This window comes from Lepisma saccharinum, chromosome 13 (assembly GCF_977018435.1).
Source record: "Lepisma saccharinum chromosome 13, izLepSacc3.1, whole genome shotgun sequence".
In the NCBI taxonomy this organism is placed as follows: Eukaryota; Metazoa; Arthropoda; class Insecta; order Zygentoma; family Lepismatidae; genus Lepisma; species Lepisma saccharinum.
Window position 1 is genome coordinate 54,507,590 of NC_139241.1, and position 19,201 is coordinate 54,526,790.

The 19,201-nt window shown below is 37.3% G+C and overlaps 2 protein-coding genes across 5 annotated transcripts in view; one reads left to right on the forward strand and one right to left on the reverse strand.

Annotated features, from left to right (window-relative positions):
• The window catches only part of snz (sorting nexin snazarus), a 69,313-nt gene extending 66,904 nt beyond the window's left edge, over positions 1 to 2,409 (reverse strand). The window contains exons 1-2 of the mRNA XM_083134188.1: positions 2,124 to 2,409; positions 147 to 360 (exon numbers count right to left, since the gene is read on the reverse strand). Of these exons, the coding sequence (XP_082990314.1) occupies positions 147 to 360; positions 2,124 to 2,125 (216 nt within the window). The 5' untranslated portion in view covers positions 2,126 to 2,409. The remainder of the gene's footprint in view (positions 1 to 146; positions 361 to 2,123) is intronic.
• Positions 2,410 to 2,463: 54 nt separating this feature from the next.
• LOC145997294 (breast carcinoma-amplified sequence 3 homolog) overlaps positions 2,464 to 19,201 on the forward strand; it is a 67,776-nt gene continuing 51,038 nt past the window's right edge. For 3 of the 4 annotated variants that reach the window (XM_083134191.1, XM_083134189.1, XM_083134192.1), the window contains exons 1-3: positions 2,464 to 2,548; positions 8,288 to 8,426; positions 14,634 to 15,011. In XM_083134191.1, the coding sequence (XP_082990317.1) occupies positions 8,304 to 8,426; positions 14,634 to 15,011 (501 nt within the window). In that variant the 5' untranslated portion in view covers positions 2,464 to 2,548; positions 8,288 to 8,303. The remainder of the gene's footprint in view (positions 2,549 to 8,287; positions 8,427 to 14,633; positions 15,012 to 19,201) is intronic. The other variant, XM_083134190.1, reaches the window with a different exon arrangement.

The window sequence follows — 19,201 nt, forward strand, 5'->3', positions numbered from 1 at the left end:
GAATACTCTGAGGATATTTCCTGGTAAAATTGATTCGTAAATCAGTGTAAAGATGTCCACTGATCCAATAACTTCTAAAACAATGGCAAAACATTATAGACAATAATTTTGTACACAAATGTAGTCATGATAATGACTATTCTTACCATAAGAAATTTCTGCATTGCTTCTAGTTCAGCTGGCGATCTCGAATTAGAACAATGTTTTGAAGATAATAATATGTGGGCTCCCACCACAGAAGAAAAACCCAGACCTACAGCTGCAATAGTCACAATACAGAACAGTAGAATACTGAGCCATTCCGGTCGATAAAAAAGAGCAAGGATAAGCATTCCTGATGCTGGTAAGCATACACGGAACCTGCAATGTAAATAAACAAATACAAATTCTCTTTTACACTCATTTCTTATGTTTTTATAGCATGTCAATGTTACATTATAAACAATTTATTTACTAGACGATTACAGCAACAGTACACTTCTTGCACTATGATATACATTTGGGAGTTACCTCATGTACATAGGTCTATATTTGTTTTAAAAGGTTATTTCTTGAGTGTTAATTTGTTTTATTGTGGATGTATGTTGTACATTATATATATATATATATATATATATATATATATAATATTTTTCTATTTCCCTGTAATAAAAAAATAGTTTTATATGAAAAAAGTAACAATGTTGCACAATGTCATGCTCAGGGCCAGATTAAGATGAAATTGGGCCTGATGCTGCATACCATCGAATTTTTCTGTCTAACTTTCAAGGTGAAAAATTTACTACCTGTGTCTAGGCATCCAAAATTGGGGCTGTAAATTTCATTCTAAGATTTATTTTCAGGTTAAGGTACTGGTGCGATCTCGCACAAACACTTTTCACTCGTTTCTTTCGTCATTTTTAACAATCATACTTACCGATTATGCATTGTGAAAGGTTCTTGAAGGTGAGATTTTGCTCTTGTGAAGAAAATAACTTCAATTTATCACATGAACAGTACGACTTTGGTGTTACTGATTTCGGTTTTTTTCCGGGTTCGAACCCCAAATAACCATTGACGCATAGCCCCGAAAACCATTGGTGTATAGCCCCGAAAACCATTGACGGATAGCTCCAAAAACCATTGACGGATAGCCCCAAAAACCATTCACGGGTAACCCCACGAACCATTTCTGGCAAGGTTAGGTTAGGTTAGGCAAGCATAGTTTTCTTGAAATATACATGTATTTGCGGTCAAATATATTGAACGATGGGAAAAAAATACATCCACGACCTTTCAACAATCTACAGAAACTCAATTCTGTAAGTATTTTCTCCTGTAAAAATGAAGAAATTCGTTTGTACGAGATTGCACCGTTACCCAGGTTAATATAGCAAAATAAAACTGTTCAGATCTCGGAAAATTCTCGTCTGTTTTCATCTGGGCCTATGCTGCAGCATTAATAGCACCCACCTTAATCCGGCCATGCTATAATTCTAAATTTATTATGGAGGATTTCCAAAACCTGGTCGTACCAATTATATGTTTACACCAAATTATAAGATACTGATTGGTATATCAGATCGCTAATTTACATAAATATATATCCTCTACTTCTAAAAAAGTAGCATTTCAATTTTTCATCCAAGTATAGTCTCACATACGTACTGTGTTTCATTAACTATTGAAATATTTGATTTGCTTTTCCGATTTATTCATGGCTTGACTTCCATATGCTAGATGATGTTGGCAACGTGTAAAAAAGGATATGATGAGAAAACATTTTGGAAGGTTGGAAATGAGCCTGAATTAATGCTAAACGTTTGTAGGACATGAATATGTCATATTCAAGTTGCAGGAAGAAACTGTGCACAAACTTCACATTGAAAAGTTGATTACAGAAAATGTTATTCAAAGTTTTCGCTCCTGGATGTATGTTTTAGATTTTTAATAAAAGCATTACGCTGGATAATAATGAAGACACAGTACTTCCTTGTGTTAGTTCTCTTCGTATGTATTGCATTCTGTTGTTTACACATGTAATCAACACTTACATACCAACATTTGTAAACAACATAATCTACCCTATTACCAAAGAATTTCGTTGTAAATATGAAACAATGAACTAGTGTTCTAACACTTACATCTTATCCTTTTTATTATTATAACTACTTAAGATTAATAACTCTTCGGTCTGTGCTTTATAGTTGGTGAATGTTGATGATCTACAGCAGAAGACGAATCCCAACTCCAGTGTTTCCAGCTCCACATTTCACTGGTACAGGTTTAATCGAAAAAAATAATAATTTGCTACGTATGCGTTCCGGATTTTTACATAGGTAGCTTTATGCTTGCATAATGAAGATATTTACACGCGAAACTTGGAAATAATTTTCGGCACGGTGAATAATAAATATTATTTAGATTTGATATGGCGTGACGTCATTTTTGACAATCGCGACTCTAGCGACACAGCGGCGAAACTCAAAATTACAGATGAAAACAAACAGCCCAGAGAGAAGGAGACCCTGACAAAGAACTTGATCAGCTGATTAGAAAGAAATTTTAGGTAAGTCATTTATATTTTAAATAAACTTAGCTAATTTATAAAATGTTTCCGAATAGTGTTGAGCACTCTTATAGTCTTACTTTTAAGTGTGCAATGCCAATCTAAGACAAAGACGCAGTATGGGTTCGAAAACAAAAACAAAATGGTTAGTACGTTTATTTTCAGATTGCGTAAGTGTAGAAATATCTCTTGTCAGAAAAGGTAAGGTAACCAAATACACACGTAAAAAGTAATCGTAGGATGGAACTTGATGTGGTCGGAGAATAACGACACCTGTTCAGTTATGGTGATGTAATGTATTTACGTGAAATTACCTTCGGCCTTGTTCACGGACGTAATCTCGACTGTCGGAAGAACTCATATGTACTTCGGAAAAGAATTGTATGAGTTCCTATTAGATTATTTTCCCATTGAGCTGCTGCCATTTTTGGCCTTTAAAACTAATTTTCTTCACAATATTATTTCTTGACGATTGGGTGAATAGATTTCACAGATCATTAAACTAAATAAACTTACCTGCGATTCAATATGGAAAGTTCGTTTAGGTAACATTCGTTATATCGGAGACACATAAAAATTGGATATTTTGTGTTTCGCTTGGTTCGTATTTACCAATTGTGTATTGCGGAACATAGTTCAAGGTGGCATTATGCTTTTTACACGAAAACAAACACAATTTTTCACATACAGAGTGATTTTTTTTATTCCTTTCTTCGCTTCTGTAACACACAGTATGGCGGGCATATTTTGACTCATGTTGTAGATTTGCAGTGTTTCCAACTTTCTTCACCGAAAAATACCTACTACCGTGTTCGTCAAGTGTGAAAATTATACATTATGCACGAGTAGCTGACGAATAGCCCCATGAACCATTCCTGGATAGCTCCACGAACCATTTCCGATAAAGTTAGGTTAGGCAAGCATAGTGAAAAAAAGGGGTTGGCAACACTGACAGGGGCTTACATCATCAAACGTATGCAGCATGCAGTTCACGTAGCGAAAGCAATAGCAATTGTGCGTGGGTGAGATATTTCTTTTGAAAAACACATGATTTCCCGTTCAAATATATTCCACGATGAAAGAAAGTTCAAATATATTCCACGATGAAAGAAAATACCTCGACGAACGTTGGAAAGCTTGGAGAAACTCATTTCCGTAAGTAGTTTCTTCTGTAAAAACGAAGAAATGTGTCTCTGATATAACGAACTGTTACGATTGGTTTACATCATTTTGGCATGTACATTTGTTGAAAATTTGAGTGAAAGTGGAGTGTTTATTAGTAGGTAGTGCATTATGCCATGTTATCAGCGTTCAGTCCTTTAGCATTGAGGCATTTAATCCAGTTAATTTAGTTTATTTGTGTCCAAAGACTACCGTGTGTGTACAAATTGCACTACATGGTAATATAGGACCTGTCAATACATTACAACACAATACTACATTAATAGATCTTACACATGCAAATAAAAAATACATAGCCAAAATTTGTATTATGTGAAAATCACAAAAAGAAAAGCATAACATGAGAATATATAAAACACTACAGCCTACTTCTAGGTGACACTAATTATCAAAGTTCATTTGACATTTAATGATTTTGGTGTTTTAAGTCCACTTTATGCACAGTAAGGCTAATCGGAACTGGACCTATAGTTTAAAGTGGGATCCGAACCACTATGTGCCTCCTAACAGGTATCGAACCTGAGACCCCTTGATTACAAGGCAACGACGTTACCACTGCAGCATAAGGGAGGCCTCATTTGACATTTAAATTTACAGTGTCAGTTGGATGCAATATTCTTTTCCCATGCTCTTCAAATTAATCATGTGTAATACCAGGAATTTAAGACAACCATTTCAGATGAAAAAGTTCATTAAGGGTCGGGTACCCTATTCTACACCCTCGAATTTTGAAATTATTTTTCTTTCATTACGTAGGTTATGTGATCCCATTTGTGAATAAAAAAAAATGGAGCACGGAAAGAAGTAATTACGACTGTACAGCCGTTTAAAGTTGCGGTAAAAATTTACTATCCTTCGGACACCTCTAATTTTTTCGTTTCGTCAATTTTTGACATTCGTACTTACGTATCTGCTTCGCCCGACACCAAATTTTAACTATGTATCTCAACCTAACTGAACTAACCTATCCACGCGCCAATGGTTCGTGGGGCTAGTGCCAATGGTTCGCAATTATTTCCAATTTCTAGATCGTGATACTAACACGACACCAAATTTTAACTATCGATCTCAACCTAACTGAACTAACCTATCCACGCGTCAATGGTTCGTGGGGCTAGCGCCAATGGTTCGTGGGGCTAGCGCCAATGGTTCTTGGGGCTAGCGCCAATGGTTCGTGGGGCTAGCGCCAATGGTTCGTGGGGCTAGCGCCAATGGTACGTGGGGCTAGCGCCAATGGTACGTGGGGCTAGCGCCAATGGTTCGTGGGGCTAGCGCCAATGGTTCCGTGGGGCTAGCGCCAATGATTCGTGGGGCTAGCGCCAATGATTCGTGGGGCTAACGCCAATGGTTCGTGGGGCTAGCGCCAATGATTCGTGGGGCTAGCACCAATGGTTCGTTGTAAGTCCAAAAATGAAGTGACTCCTACGTTGAAAGTCGTTGTTGTCCTTTTCCACAGAATACCAACCTCCACTCCCTTCCCATCATAAAAATTAGAAGTCGCAAATTATCCCATCCCACAAGTCATTTAGAAAAAGCAACCCTCCCCTATACGGCATGCAGTTGCTAAAAAAAATTATTATTTCCAATTTCTGAAGTCGCATAAATGAAATCGAATGTCTGAAATGTCCAATCTGCCAATATATCACACAAAGAACATGTCGCAATCGCAAATGTTCCTATTGCACAAGTCAGTCATAAGAAGAAAAAGAAAAAAATCAGACGTGCGCCTGTGACATAAATCGATGATCCGAAATCTTCAGACTTGCGCCTGTGACATGAATGCATCATTCGCCATCATAAAGTTGTGAAAAACCTTTTTGACGTTACACAGGGAATTTTAATTTCATAAAAAACGTAAGTTTCGTAGCACGTAGATGTAAAAAATTACTGTCCGCGCTATTTAGAAACATCGTTTATTATGAAGAACTAATTTTTGTAACGAGAATATTTGAAATGTGCGAAAAATCGAGGGTGTAGAAAAGGGTACCCGAGCCTTCATTAATTAGCTGGTTGAAGACAGATCATCTAGTCAACTCTCCTAGCAGTAGACATTATTTTTAATGTTTGGATTGCTTTGAACACGAACAAACGAAAAAAAAGAAAGTGAAGTATAAGTGTCCACATCACATGCAAAACATTTAAAACCTATTGTTTTTGTCTTTTTTTTAAAAAAAAAAATACAATGGCAGAGCTCGGCCATAATACACAGAATTTGAGAACTTTTCAAAATTTCCGTTGAACCATTCATTGCTACTGACATAAAGATCAACACTGCAATTTTGCTTTATCCTGAAAGTTAATTGGTGAAACTTTGGTATGGTCTCAACGGATTTCTTTATTTTTACACAAGAAACTACTTACGGAAATGAGTTTCTGTAGCATTTAGAAGTTTGTGTACAATCTATTTCACTGGGAAATCATGTATTTTTGAACAAAAATATCTCTCCGATGCACAATTGTCGTTCCTTTCATTTCCTTGCACTACGTGAACCAAATGTTGCGAATGTTTGATGACGTAACTTCCTGTCAGTGTTTACAACCATGCCATTTTTAGCATGAAGATGAGAATTTTAACTATGTTTGCCTAACATAACCTAACCTAACCTTGCCGTGCATGGTTTGTGGGGCTATCCGTGCATGGCTCGTGGGGATTTTTTTGTTTCTTGGGCTATCCGTGAATGGAGCGTGGGGATTTTTTGGTTGACAAGGTTGGAAACACTGCATACCCAATGATGATGTACCATGCTAATCAAGCTGTCTCGCCATATTGTGTCTTACGGAAGCAAAATAAGGAACAACAATAATTACTCCTCTTGTCTCAAATTGAAATTATTTTCATGAAAAAAGCAAAATACCACCTTGAAGAATCTTTCGTAATGCAGAATAGGTAAGTATGAATGTTAAAAATGACGAAAGAAACGAGGGAGAGGTGTTGGGACCATACCGAAGTTTTACCAGTTAATTTGGATCAATTAGGATAGGAGACTTTATTCAAACAAGCATTACCTTTTTCACCATAATGCACAACAATGAATAATATAGTTCATTGCAATTGATTTCTTGTTACAATTAAAACAGTCAAAAGAGAAAGATTTTGCTTTAGGTCACAAAACTCCCAAGACCTTCTTGTAACCTTATAATGTGTTTATGTTTAATATATTTTGGTCCTGTATATTTTTCTTACCTCCTTGTCAAACAAATTTGGGGCATGTGACAACATGCCATTGTTGATGGAGAATTTTCTCTTCTCCTTTTCTGCCAACTAAAGAAATGAAACTAAAAGTAAATATGATTGTGGGGCATTACATTAAAAAAGTGGTTCTGCTCCATCGAAATCTGAAAATTATTTGTGTCGTTAATTGCATTGAGGTTTAATTGTTTGTGAATGCATGTAATTTGCAAATTTCACCAAGAAAAATGATTAGGATCTGTCAGTGGCAGATGCAGAAATTACAGATGGGAGGGGCGAATTTCAGTCGGGTACCTCACCGAGAATGAATTCTAAGCTAAACTTGCACTGTTTTATATAAACATACGAGGGCGAATCAAAAAGTAAGTTACACCCGAGCTGTGTTCCTGTACTAAATAATAAGAAAATAATCACTCTTGGTGGCAGCACTGTCCGAAATGTATTCTCCCCATACCCAAAGCAGCCATGTAACACACATAATGTTGGAATGGCCCTTGTACTTTATAATCATAGTATTTTAACAATGAAAAGAAAAGGAGTAAACGCTTCAAAGGAAATCCATTACTTAAAGAGTCAACTGTTCCATGATAAATTGATTACGTAGCACACTTCCTTCAGTGTTGTTATTACTGAATGTGGTGCATACCAGGAAACAAAAGTTTTGCATCCTTGTCCCTAGCCATGTACAGTACCTTCATATGAGTATTCTGCCACTGAAGTGCCTAGCAAATTTGGTAGCTTTCAAAGCCGAGGTTATGAAGTTTCGATATGCACACTGTGGACCACTGAAATAGAGCTAACTATGATCAACAACATGTTATTGAGAGGAGATCCATGTAGTCGGCACCTGAGACCTCTGTCTGCCTACTGTGAATGTAAGTATTTGCATTCATACAGGTGGATGTGTCATGAAGAAAGTATTCACTTTATGTGTTTTTGCTAAGTTGATAGGTAATGAACTTACAATAGAAGTGTTGTTATAGTGAACCAACGTAAGTGCACTTTAGAACAAATAAATTTTATATACGATGCTTATATGAGCAGAATGTGAGAAGGCAATTTTTAAGTGAACTTTCTCAAAAGATGTGAAATATGTATAGCAGTACAAGATAAACATTTCCCACATCATCTGTAACACATATACATCATGACTTGAAATTGTGAAATATTTTAATTAAATTAAATCTATCCATTTCAGTTGAGAGGTTGCATGCATTCAGTTTTGCCAGCGGGTGGCGTGGTTCTGGCTCGAGGGGCACAATGTGCAAATCCAACTGATGCCACTGTATATTAAATTTCTGTTCAAATGCTGGCAGATGATATTAATATTTAAGTATTAGATTGTTTGACAAATTACTTTCTTCCAGACCAGTCCACAACAACATGTCAGCTGAATCACCCCGTAGGACTAGCCGACAAGGGGGACATGTTGTGGCACCTCAGCCTGTGAGCGATCGTTCTATAATTGAAAGTGTTGCAGGTTTTATCAATGAAGTGGTACCTCAGGTACAGTATGCTTTTAGTGTTTGTTTCTTTTAATTATTATTATTATTATTATTATTGAAATCAACTCGTGATGCAGTCAGTATATTGTAGGGATGGGCAGATATGAAATTTTGGTCAATACCAATATAAAATTTACCGATCCGATATAAAATTAGAAATGGTCTTTGAAGAACCTGAAAGGTTCATTGACCTCCTTAATAAATGTGTGTTTCAAGGTGACTGCAGTGAAAAAGAAATTGCATATTTAGACATTTACTTTTTTAGAAAGTAGGGTATGGAGATTATCCATAAAAATTACAACAAAATGGCAGAATTTTGCACTAATTTTTTTTAATTGGGTAATGGTAACACTCTGTTATAGGGAAAACACATTTCTTCAATTTTACAGGAGAAAGTACTTACAGAACTGAGTTTCTGTAGACTTTTGAAAGGTCGTGGAAGTGTTTCTCCCTTCGTTCAATTTATTCGGCCGGTAAAACATGTATTTTTTGACATTAATGTCTCTGCGATGCACAAAAGCTCTTGCCTCCATAACCTTCGACTACATGAACCAAATGTTCCATGAGTTCGATGATGTAACCCCCGGTCAGTGTTTCCAATGACGCCATTATTTTCCCAGAACGTGACAATTTTAACTATGTTTGCCTAACCTAACAGAACCTAACCTTGCCGTGAATGGTTCGTGGGGCTATTTATTAATGGTTTGTGGGGCTATGCATGCATGGTTCGTGGGGCTATCCGTGCATGGTTTGTGGAACCCGGAAAATAAAATTAACATGAAAATTGGAATTTTTCGGTTAAGATAGTTTGAAACACTGCATACCCACAGATGATAGACAACGCTAGTCAAGATTTGCCTGCTATATTGCGTGTAACAGAAGCGAAAAAGCAATGATCAATAAATACTTGTAATGTGAAAAATTACAATTATTTCGGTGAAAAAAGCAAAATCCCACCTTAAATAATGTTTTGCAATGCAAAATAGGTAAGTACGAATGTAAAAAAGAGACGAAATGGACGAGTGAAATGTGTTTTCCCTATAACAGACTGGATCGGTAAAATAATTGGTAATTTTACCGATACACCAATATGCCTATATCGGCTGATATTGATAGAGTACCGATTAATGGGTACCATCCCTAGTATATTGTCAATGGCGTACAAGACAGTGCAGTGTAACAGAATTGTATGTGATAATGTTTTTGCATATAATTGAATATTTTGGTGTCTTTTTTCAGTCTTGTTACATTGGTCCAGTCAGAAACTGGAAACCCGTGCATTATTTTATGACAAAAAATGAAAGTCTAGTTTGTGAGCTTAAATTTAGCCGGCGAATCATTTCTTTAATGTTGACTTTCAGGTGCCATCTTGAAAAATGGCAGCTATTGTTATTAATTAAGTTTTAAATTAGTATCTCATGGAGTTGTTAAAGCATGACTTTGCACTAGAAATTGATGGTGGTATCTTTTAAATATGGTTTTACATGTGGTCAAACTGGACCTCTGTTGGTATTGACCATAAGCAAAAAAATCTGTGCTGAGATCCGTGCCTTCTGTATCATACTATTGCATTTAGGGTGTGAGGTTTAAGTGGAGCAAGCTTCCCTGTAAGCACTGCATGGCCTCAGTTAATTCATGAACCTTTTTTTTTTGGTCCACTTTATGCACTGAAAGACTAATTAGGGCTGGATGTACAGCTTAAAGTGTGATCCGAACCACAGTACAATGTTCCTTCACCGGGAATCAAAGCCAGGACCCTTTGATTACAAGGATTTGATGTTATTCATGCAACATATCACGTGTGTGTCATAGCTTGTGCTTTTATTTAGTATTTAGTCTAATTCTGAGAAATAATTAGGGGTCATAAGCATTGTTGAAATTAACAACTTACAAATAAGACACCAAATTTACTACACTGCAATTCTGTGTGCAGGTAGAGAAGTGAATGGCAAGCTGTATCTCAGTCAGTTGAAGAGGTGGTGACTGGACTGAGCTAAATGGGGGGAAAGTGTGCAAAGGTTTCTTGCATAAGGTACCTTTGTTGTTTAATTAGGTTCCCTACCATAGCATTTTGAAGGTTGGTGCAAGGGGATCAAGATCCTCTTAACCAATTAGTATTAACCTGGAGGTGTTCATTTTAAAATTATAGATTTGGGAATTTCTCCGTGACATACGTGTAAATAATCATCCATCTTTGGCCCTAAAGGGTGGCATGATTTTAATTAAAGCTGATAATTAAAAACTCCATCAGAATGAAATGAAATTTGGATCTCCATTTCCCACTGCTTCAGTGTATTCCACCATGATAAATGAATTCTTTGGTATGGTGTCCACAGATAAAGTTTCAGAAATGAAAAACTGCTTTAAACACAGGCACCAGACTTTTTCTGTGCAAGAAAATACATGCGAAAGCTCATTCCAGCAGGAGGAGGGGAGAGGCAAAAAGAGTAGATAGACAGGATTTTTGGTTTACGGGGACAAGCAGGTGGGAAAAAGAAACGTTTTTATAAGAGGATAAGGAGGGGATGCAAATTTATCACATTTTGTTAGTGTAAAGTGACTAGCCATGTAAGGTTGAAATATAAAACCCATTTTAATTGTAACCTTTAGTGTAAAACCTGAAGCTACCCTATAAACAATGCAACATGTGGTAAAGACATGGGGTGGAGCTATGGGTACAACCCCGTGCATTCAGTCTCAACTATTTGTGGAGGTGATGTGATCAACACCATATTCCAGGCACCTTTACCTCCAAATCCAGTTCTCCCAAGTAGCAATCCGACTCCCTATCAACTGATCCACTGAGACTCTCAACCCTTATCATTCTATTTTGTAATAATCACTAAGACTGCTGTGGACTCAATACAAAGTCTTCATTTCTTTTATGAAGAAGGCTAAGGAAATATATAATGTCCACCTAAGTAGTTTCAGCCTATTATCTCGTTTGCATCAAAATGGCAACAACTGGTTAAGGCTAGGCTGGACCTTTGGCATGCAAACGGGTGATTTTTTTCAAATTTTCCTCTCCATTCGAAAAACTTCTTGGATATTTCAAAATATGAAACATTACATCAGCTTAGAATTCCTTCTAGAGCATTGACGTGTAATTTCGTGTAGTTTTCTCTCACTGTTGTCTAGATATTATCAATAGTTTTCTGATTACATAAGTCTATTAAACTATTGATAATATGTAGACAACAATGAAAGAAAACTACATGAAAATTCATGTCAATTCTCTAGAAGGAATTCTAAGCTGATGTAATCTTTCATATTTTGAAATATCCAAGAAGTTTTTCGAATGGAGAGGAAAATTTGAAAAAATTCACCCGTTTGCATGCCAAAGGTCCAGCCTAGCCTTAATAACATAAAACATCATCATTTGAACTAAGTTAGTTCATATAATTGGACAGCATTGGATTTATCTAAAAAAGAAAAAAAAGTTAACAGTATGATATCGGGAAAACGCATTTCTTCAATTTTACGGGAGAAACTACTTACAGAAAACAGTTTCTGTGGCATTTTCGAAGTTCGCGGAAGTATTTTGTTTCATCGTTGAATCTATTGAACCAGGAATTCATGTATTTTCGAAGATAAATATATATCCGATGCACAATTGCCGTTCTTCCTCTACGTGGACCGGATATTCCGTACGTTTTATGACGTAACCCCCTGTCAGTGTTTCCAACCACACCGTTGTTTTGCAAGAAGTGAAGGTGATTTTTTTTAAAGCTGTGTCGCATTTTTTTACGAACAAAATTTTAACTATGCTTGCCTAACCTAACCTTGCCGGAAATGGTTCGTGGGGATATTCAGGTATTTTTGGGTTACGAAGGTTGGGAACACTGCATACCCACATGATCCATGACGCGTCAAGCTGTGCCCACCATATTGTGTTTTACGGAAGCGAAAAAAGGAAGAACAATGAATACTGTTTATGTGAAATTATTTTCGTGAGAAAAGCAAAATCCCACCATAAAGAATGTTTGGCAATGCATAATAGGTAAGTACCAATGTCAAAAAAGACTAAATGAACGAGTGAAAGGTGTTTTCCCCATACCAAACAGGTAATAAAAAGAATGTATTTTTAGTGAAAGAGAAACACAATTGTGGTTTATTGTAATGCTTTAAAATCACATTCACTTTATCACCTTCTCATATATTTGAATCCTTGCTTCCATACCAGTGCAGAATTTGTAATGCACTGAGAGAACTTTAACATAATTAGGTCTTGTTTCCATTTTACAAAAGCACTTGATGCGCTGACCAAGGCAGTTTTATTTACGTAAAAACACTATACACGTAATATTTCGACCCTGTATCAGTGCCTTCTTCAGACTAAGAAACTTATTATTATTATTGTTTCATAGTCTGAAGAAGGCCCTGGTTCAGGGTTGAAACGTTACGTGTTTAGTGCTGTTACTTAAATAAAGCTGCCTTGGTCAGCGCATTAAGTGCTTTTGAGAGAATTTTGTTCATTTTATTCTTTTGTCATGCTGAAAATGATGTGTAATAATAATCTTCATCAGGTTCACTTCCAAAATTCATACACTGGTTTTCAAGCAACTATTCAAATATCAGCAAATACATCAGAATCAAATAGAAGTGGCCCACTTGGTAGGTCATCTGACTCATGCAGGAGGTCAGTGATTTCAGGTGGGAAGGTGTCAAGTGTTGGAGTGGCTCTGTGGTTCACCCAGTCTCTAATAAATGGGTACCTAGGGTAAAGGTAGCCATGTTGTTCACATCACCTCCACAAATGTTTAAGTTTGTTAATGTGGGGGACACTACCTCCACATGCCCCCTCCCCCATATGCTTTCACAACATGTTGTAAAGAACAGGTGGTGACTTTACCTTTTCTATTACATCAGAATCACGAGAAAATGTCTGTCGCTGCTTTCTGCTAATAAAAAAGAGGAGGGAAACCCCTGAAGATACCCTTCCTCCATCTGCATACATTCAGAGGTATATGCTGTGTACCCTGGTGCCTTTATAAACTATACCAGGGCATCAAATCTGCGCAGTTTTGGTTCCCACATTTTTCTTTACTCCTCGTTTATTGTTGGTTTTGATTATAGAGGTATGAGGCGTTAAAGCCAGAACTGTTTAATGTCTCATGAACATTGTGAACCAGGATTGTTTTGGAGTTCCAGGAAGAAGCTTGGTTTACAGGGAAGATCTTTTATACTAGTGATTGGTTAGAAGTTATGGCATCTGTGTGTATGGGCGTTGGGAGGGAGAGTTGAATGGACCCATTGACACCCACCTAGAAATTGGCATAATTTATTTCAAGGTATAAAAGAGCAGATTGCTCGTTATTTTTATTGTTAATAACAGAAAGAAATTTGGAACAGAATAACTAAAGTATAAACTGCATTAGGTCAAAAAGAAAAAAAAATGAGTGTGAATACAGGAACCAGGTTACACTTTCATATTCTATTATTTAACCCAAGGAATTAATTGCCCCACAGTTTTTGAAATTCAAAGAAAAATGTAGTTTTAAGTGAGAGGTCACGCAACATAAGCTTTACAAGTAAAATTTAATAAGAAAATAAAGTAACTGTAAAATTTAGTACACTAACTTTATATGTAAAAGTAGTAGTAATAATAATAATAATGGAAAAGAGTTGTGCTGGATATTCACTTGTCTATGGATCAGGAAAGAAAGTTTCCCCTTTTTAATAAAAATAATAATAATAAAAAAATTGGAACAAAATTGATTTATTTTTATCAATTATAATTAAAGTAACATATATTGTTCTTATAAATTGCCCCACAGTTTTTGAAATTCCAAGAAAAATGTAGTGTTAAGTGAGAGGTGATGCAGCTTAAGCTTTACAAGTAAAATTTAGTAACAAAATAAAGTAACTGTAAAATTTAGTACACTAACTTTATATGTAAAAGTAATAATAATAATAATGGAAAAGAGTTGTGCTGGATATTCACTTGTCTATGGATCAGGAAGGAAAGTTTCCCCTTTTTAATAAAAATAATAATAATAAAAAATTGGAACAAAATTGATTTATTTTTATCAATTATAACTAAAGTAACATATATTGTTATTATTTCTACTATTCAAGTTTTATCAATGGCCTGACTCCTCTCTGCAATAATTTGTGGTGTTGTCCCTGTCTGTATGGTAGTAAACAACTGAGGTTGAATCAGTAGATCTAATATTACAATTGATGTGATGTTCTCCTTTCTTGACAGGGTTACACAAGTTGTCCGACATCGGAAGCCAAGGAAGCTATCACATGGACCCGATTTGAATATGCAGACATCAACGACCCTGTTTTTTATCCCGATAGTGGAGAAGCGAATAGGAACACCCCGCCTCTTTTATTAGTTTTAGGCTACACTAATGGTGTTCAGGTGTGGGCTGTTCCAGCCAATGGTGAAGCGCAGGAAGTTTTATCCTGGAGACAAGGGGTGGTCCGTACGCTTCGCATTTTGCCGACACCGGAGTCTGTTTTCGGGACGGCGGACAATTTTTCCCACAAAAGGCCGATCGTTGCTTTGTGTGATAGTGCTGGGGCTGGTCCGCAGTTCTGTTCTGTGAGCTTCATATCCCTAAGGACCGGTGATCAGGTAAGGTTTAAAAGTTTTATCATGATTAACAATTTCAGCATATTCTAGATTCATCTGATGGGGGTAATGAACCCCGTGGGCAAGTTATCAATGTATGTTTATCAATATGACAAGTTTTTTACCATATCTTTTCTTTTTATCTGAGAAAGACAATGCCATACAGATAAAACAGCAGAAGCAAAAACATGCGAAACCAGGGCAAGCTCAGTTGATAAAGCATTGGCACTGTATGTCAAAGATCCAGACTCTTATTCTGGTCAAGCCTCCTTTTTTTGCTTTCATTTTTACAGTATATATACACAGTTGTCTTTCAATATTTATCTTTACCTCCTCTCTATCTCTCTATATACAGGATGTTTCAAGAAGAATCTGCAATATCCCGCTAGTTGAAAGCAGGTGTAGACAAAACTAAAAATAATTCAGGAGCCAGTTTTTTTTTTTTGTTGCAAATAATATGGGCTAAGAAAGCCATGAATTCACTTGAGATAAGCTATGAAATGTGATCTTAAAACATTAAATTTATTAATTGACACAAGATTGTATTAAAAGTAATCAAGTCTTGCACTGGCGTTGCCTTTGTAAAGAAGGCTCGACTGGTAAATGCCATACATTTTAATATATGGCCGACTCCTACCATATGGCTACAGATTGTAAAATTTAGGCTATCAACAGTGCAAAAATTTATAATGGCATGTTTATTATTCTGAATTAATGATACACATGATACAGAAACATGAAAAGACGCATACTGCACTCGTTATTTAAATGAAGGTAATTGAAATTTCCACAATTAAACATGAAATATTAGAAAAAGATTAGAACTGAATTTAAAAGTCAGGTCCCATACTGACTGGGCGATCTGTATTTTTCTACCCCTGGTTGAAAGTATTAATGATTCAAAGCAAAAAAGGTTAATAAACATGCATGCAATTTATAACTTTTAACGAGATATTGCAGTGTGTAGTTTGTAGTAGTTTTCCTGGCCAGATGTAAGGGAGCAGCATTAGTGCCAATGACCTGGCAGTGACCATACAACATTGCACATCTTGGCACACAAAGAGTATGTGAACATTCTAATATATGTTTTGTATTGCTAATTCACCCAAATAGTATAAATGATAATCATGTACGGATGTTGTAATGAGAGTGCTGATGAATTCCAGCGACGATCCCCATTGCACAGAGCACAGAATTCAGGGATGCTTGCAAAAAATTTCACACATTACAGGAATGCGGGAATCATCTCAATGTGCATGTGTTATCGGAACGTGGAATGCACAGAATTCTGACTAATATAATATTTTGGCCATGGTACAGTTTAGCCAGATTACCAATGTACAACATCAGCACATATGGGTATGTTCCAAAGTGGCATATGGCACACATTGCATGTGGTGCAGAGTGTACATCTTGTCCCAGGGGACAGCAACACACATCTGCAATTTCGTCACTGGTTGACCATAATAGCGCAGTTACAGCGCCTTGAGTAACGTAGTGTGGAAAACGACCCAAGAAACTGGTTCCCCGAGACGATGACAAGTAGATGACAGTGCGATCGACCCAGGTGCTAATTTTGTTATGGAAGTAATGCGGCTTAGTTAGTTTTTGGAATATATTGTGTAGATTTGTTTCTCTAGAAAGGCGGTAAGTGAATTGATGGAAACAGTTATATTTGTGGAGTGATTTGCAGTCACGAAATGGCATTAATTTGGAAAGAAAAGTAAAATAAAATTAATAAATAAATAGCATGCATAACACAAGAAGAAACATCGCAATGTGATTCCGGACGTCAGGTCTTGGACTGTGTATTAGAGTTTATTTTTCTATGTTATTAGAATATAAGTAGTATCCTGAGAGATATTTCATACCGAGGCGACAAACCACAAATGTCGCTTGAAAGCGAGCAGTCGGAAATCAATGCAGCCTTTCGAAACGTAGGGACAAAAGCTCTGACTGCACCGTTTCCTCAAGGAGATTTTACACCAAAGCGACACGCGACAAACGATACGAGGATTTCACACCAAAGCGACACGGGTCATTCGGTCCAAGGCAACTTTCATACCGAAGTGACACATGTTGCTTGGAAAGGAGCCAATCAAGAGCAACATTTCACATCGTAGCGGCATGACGGGAAGCACAGGCCAGCGTTCGGTTGGTGAAATCCTCAAGTGATAAGTGTCGCGTGCCGCTTGTCGCTTTGGTAAGCAATCTCACTAAAGCAAGACACTCTTTGCATCGCTTATGCGCGAACAACAAACCACGGTAACATGTTGCAAGCTATTGAGGGAATGGCCCAGTTTGAGCGACGCAGAAGCGACAAAGCGACACGTGTGGCTTATCGTGTCGCTTAGATCTGTTGTTGTAATGTGCGGTTTATCGTGTCTCCTATCTGTTGTTCGCAAGCAACGCTTGCTAATAGACTGAAGGCACCATGTCGCTTGTCACTTAGTTGGGAACTCCCCCTGTAGCGCGTCGCTTCGGTCTCAGCACCCTTCCTTTAAGGAGCTTTCCAACCGAAGTAACAAGTAGCACGCGAATACGCCATATGAACGTGTCGTTTGCTGTTTGGACCCTCATGTGCAATGAATGCTATTTTACAGTCTGGAAGTGTGTGTCACTGGTGTGACAGTGTGACCATCCCATGTCGCTTGCCCCATTGGTTTGAAAGTTTCCTTACACTCATGTCGATGGCACTAAGAAAGTTTTGTGGGGTTCCCCTTGTCGTTTCATGCAATCATCATTATCATCATCGCCGCGGTTAGTTTAAAGCGGAAGAAAAGAGACAGTAAATATCCAAAATACAAATGCTTCAGTGTGTATATCTTTAAAAGAAACGATGATGATGATAATGATAATAATGAACCTAATTCATACACAAACATTTAGTTGCCAAGAGCATTCCACGCGTATTTTTTCTCCCGTATTATTAACGAAAGTATGACGATAACAGGACGTGGTCGACTGTCTAGAATGTTCGTTAATATCTTCGCGACCACTGTACCAAATATCATAGCAATTATCACATTCATAGAAATGCTTCATGTAAAAGAATCAGACGTTGCAGCGAAAACTCCATTTACTTCCATTATAAGCAGTCGAACACCAAGCACTGGGGTCAACACCAGCGCCTCTAGCGGATCATTTTCGAGTGTAACCAGCCAGTGAGCGCAGAAGCATGCCGTTTTCCACACTACGTTATTCTAGGCGCTGTAGCGCAGTACTACAATTCATACTACTCACAGATGATAGAATTGTTGTTTTAAGTCCGCTTTATGCACAGTAAGGCTAATCGGAACTGGACCTACAGTTTAAAGTGGGATCCGAACCACTATGAGCCTCTACCAGGTATCGACCCCTTGATTGCAAGTTGTTGATGCTACCACTGCGCCATCGGGGAAGCTACTCACATTTTCACATCGGTCTGAATTGACAATACAAGAAATATGAATCTCTGGGACCACTGGAACTGTGTAAACCAGTTTCCAAACATAGTTATTTCCAAGTGTAAGGTGTGGCATGTTTGATGACATACTGGCACCTACTGCAACATGATGGTGCAGTGTCCTATTATACTGGCATAGTGGTCAAGCATCTCGATCACAGGTTTCTTAACTGGTGGAACGGTTTTGACAGCTGTATTTCCTGGCCAGCACAGATGCCCGATTTGAAACCACGGAGTTCTCTTTAAGGTGTCGAATGATGGGTGGGGTGTACAGCACAGAGATGGATACACATTTTGAACTGATCACTCGTATGTCTTTTCTATCCTACCTTACGATTGTGGTGTATTTCTGTTTTATGTACGTTATGTTTGTAACCACTATGAATCAGACCTACGTTCATGTAAGCTTTGTTTGCTTAGAATTGTCAATATTTTGACCTACCAGAATATTGCTGTTTCCTCCCTAAACACCCTGTAGATATGTCCCTGTGTATTCTGCACTTCGAGAGCAATGGTCCTTTTACCCATTTTTCTTACATTGCAATGAATTTACTTCCTCTTCAGGCTAGTTACAAAGATAAGAATGGATTTTGATTAACTGGACAGCAACTAAAAATCACACTCAACATACTTGGTTACCAACCAGGTAAAAGTTTGGGTCATCCTACTTAAAAATCTGGATCTACAGATTAAAAATGGGATCTGAACTACTGTACAATCCAAGATGCCTCTAGCAGGAGATGCATCC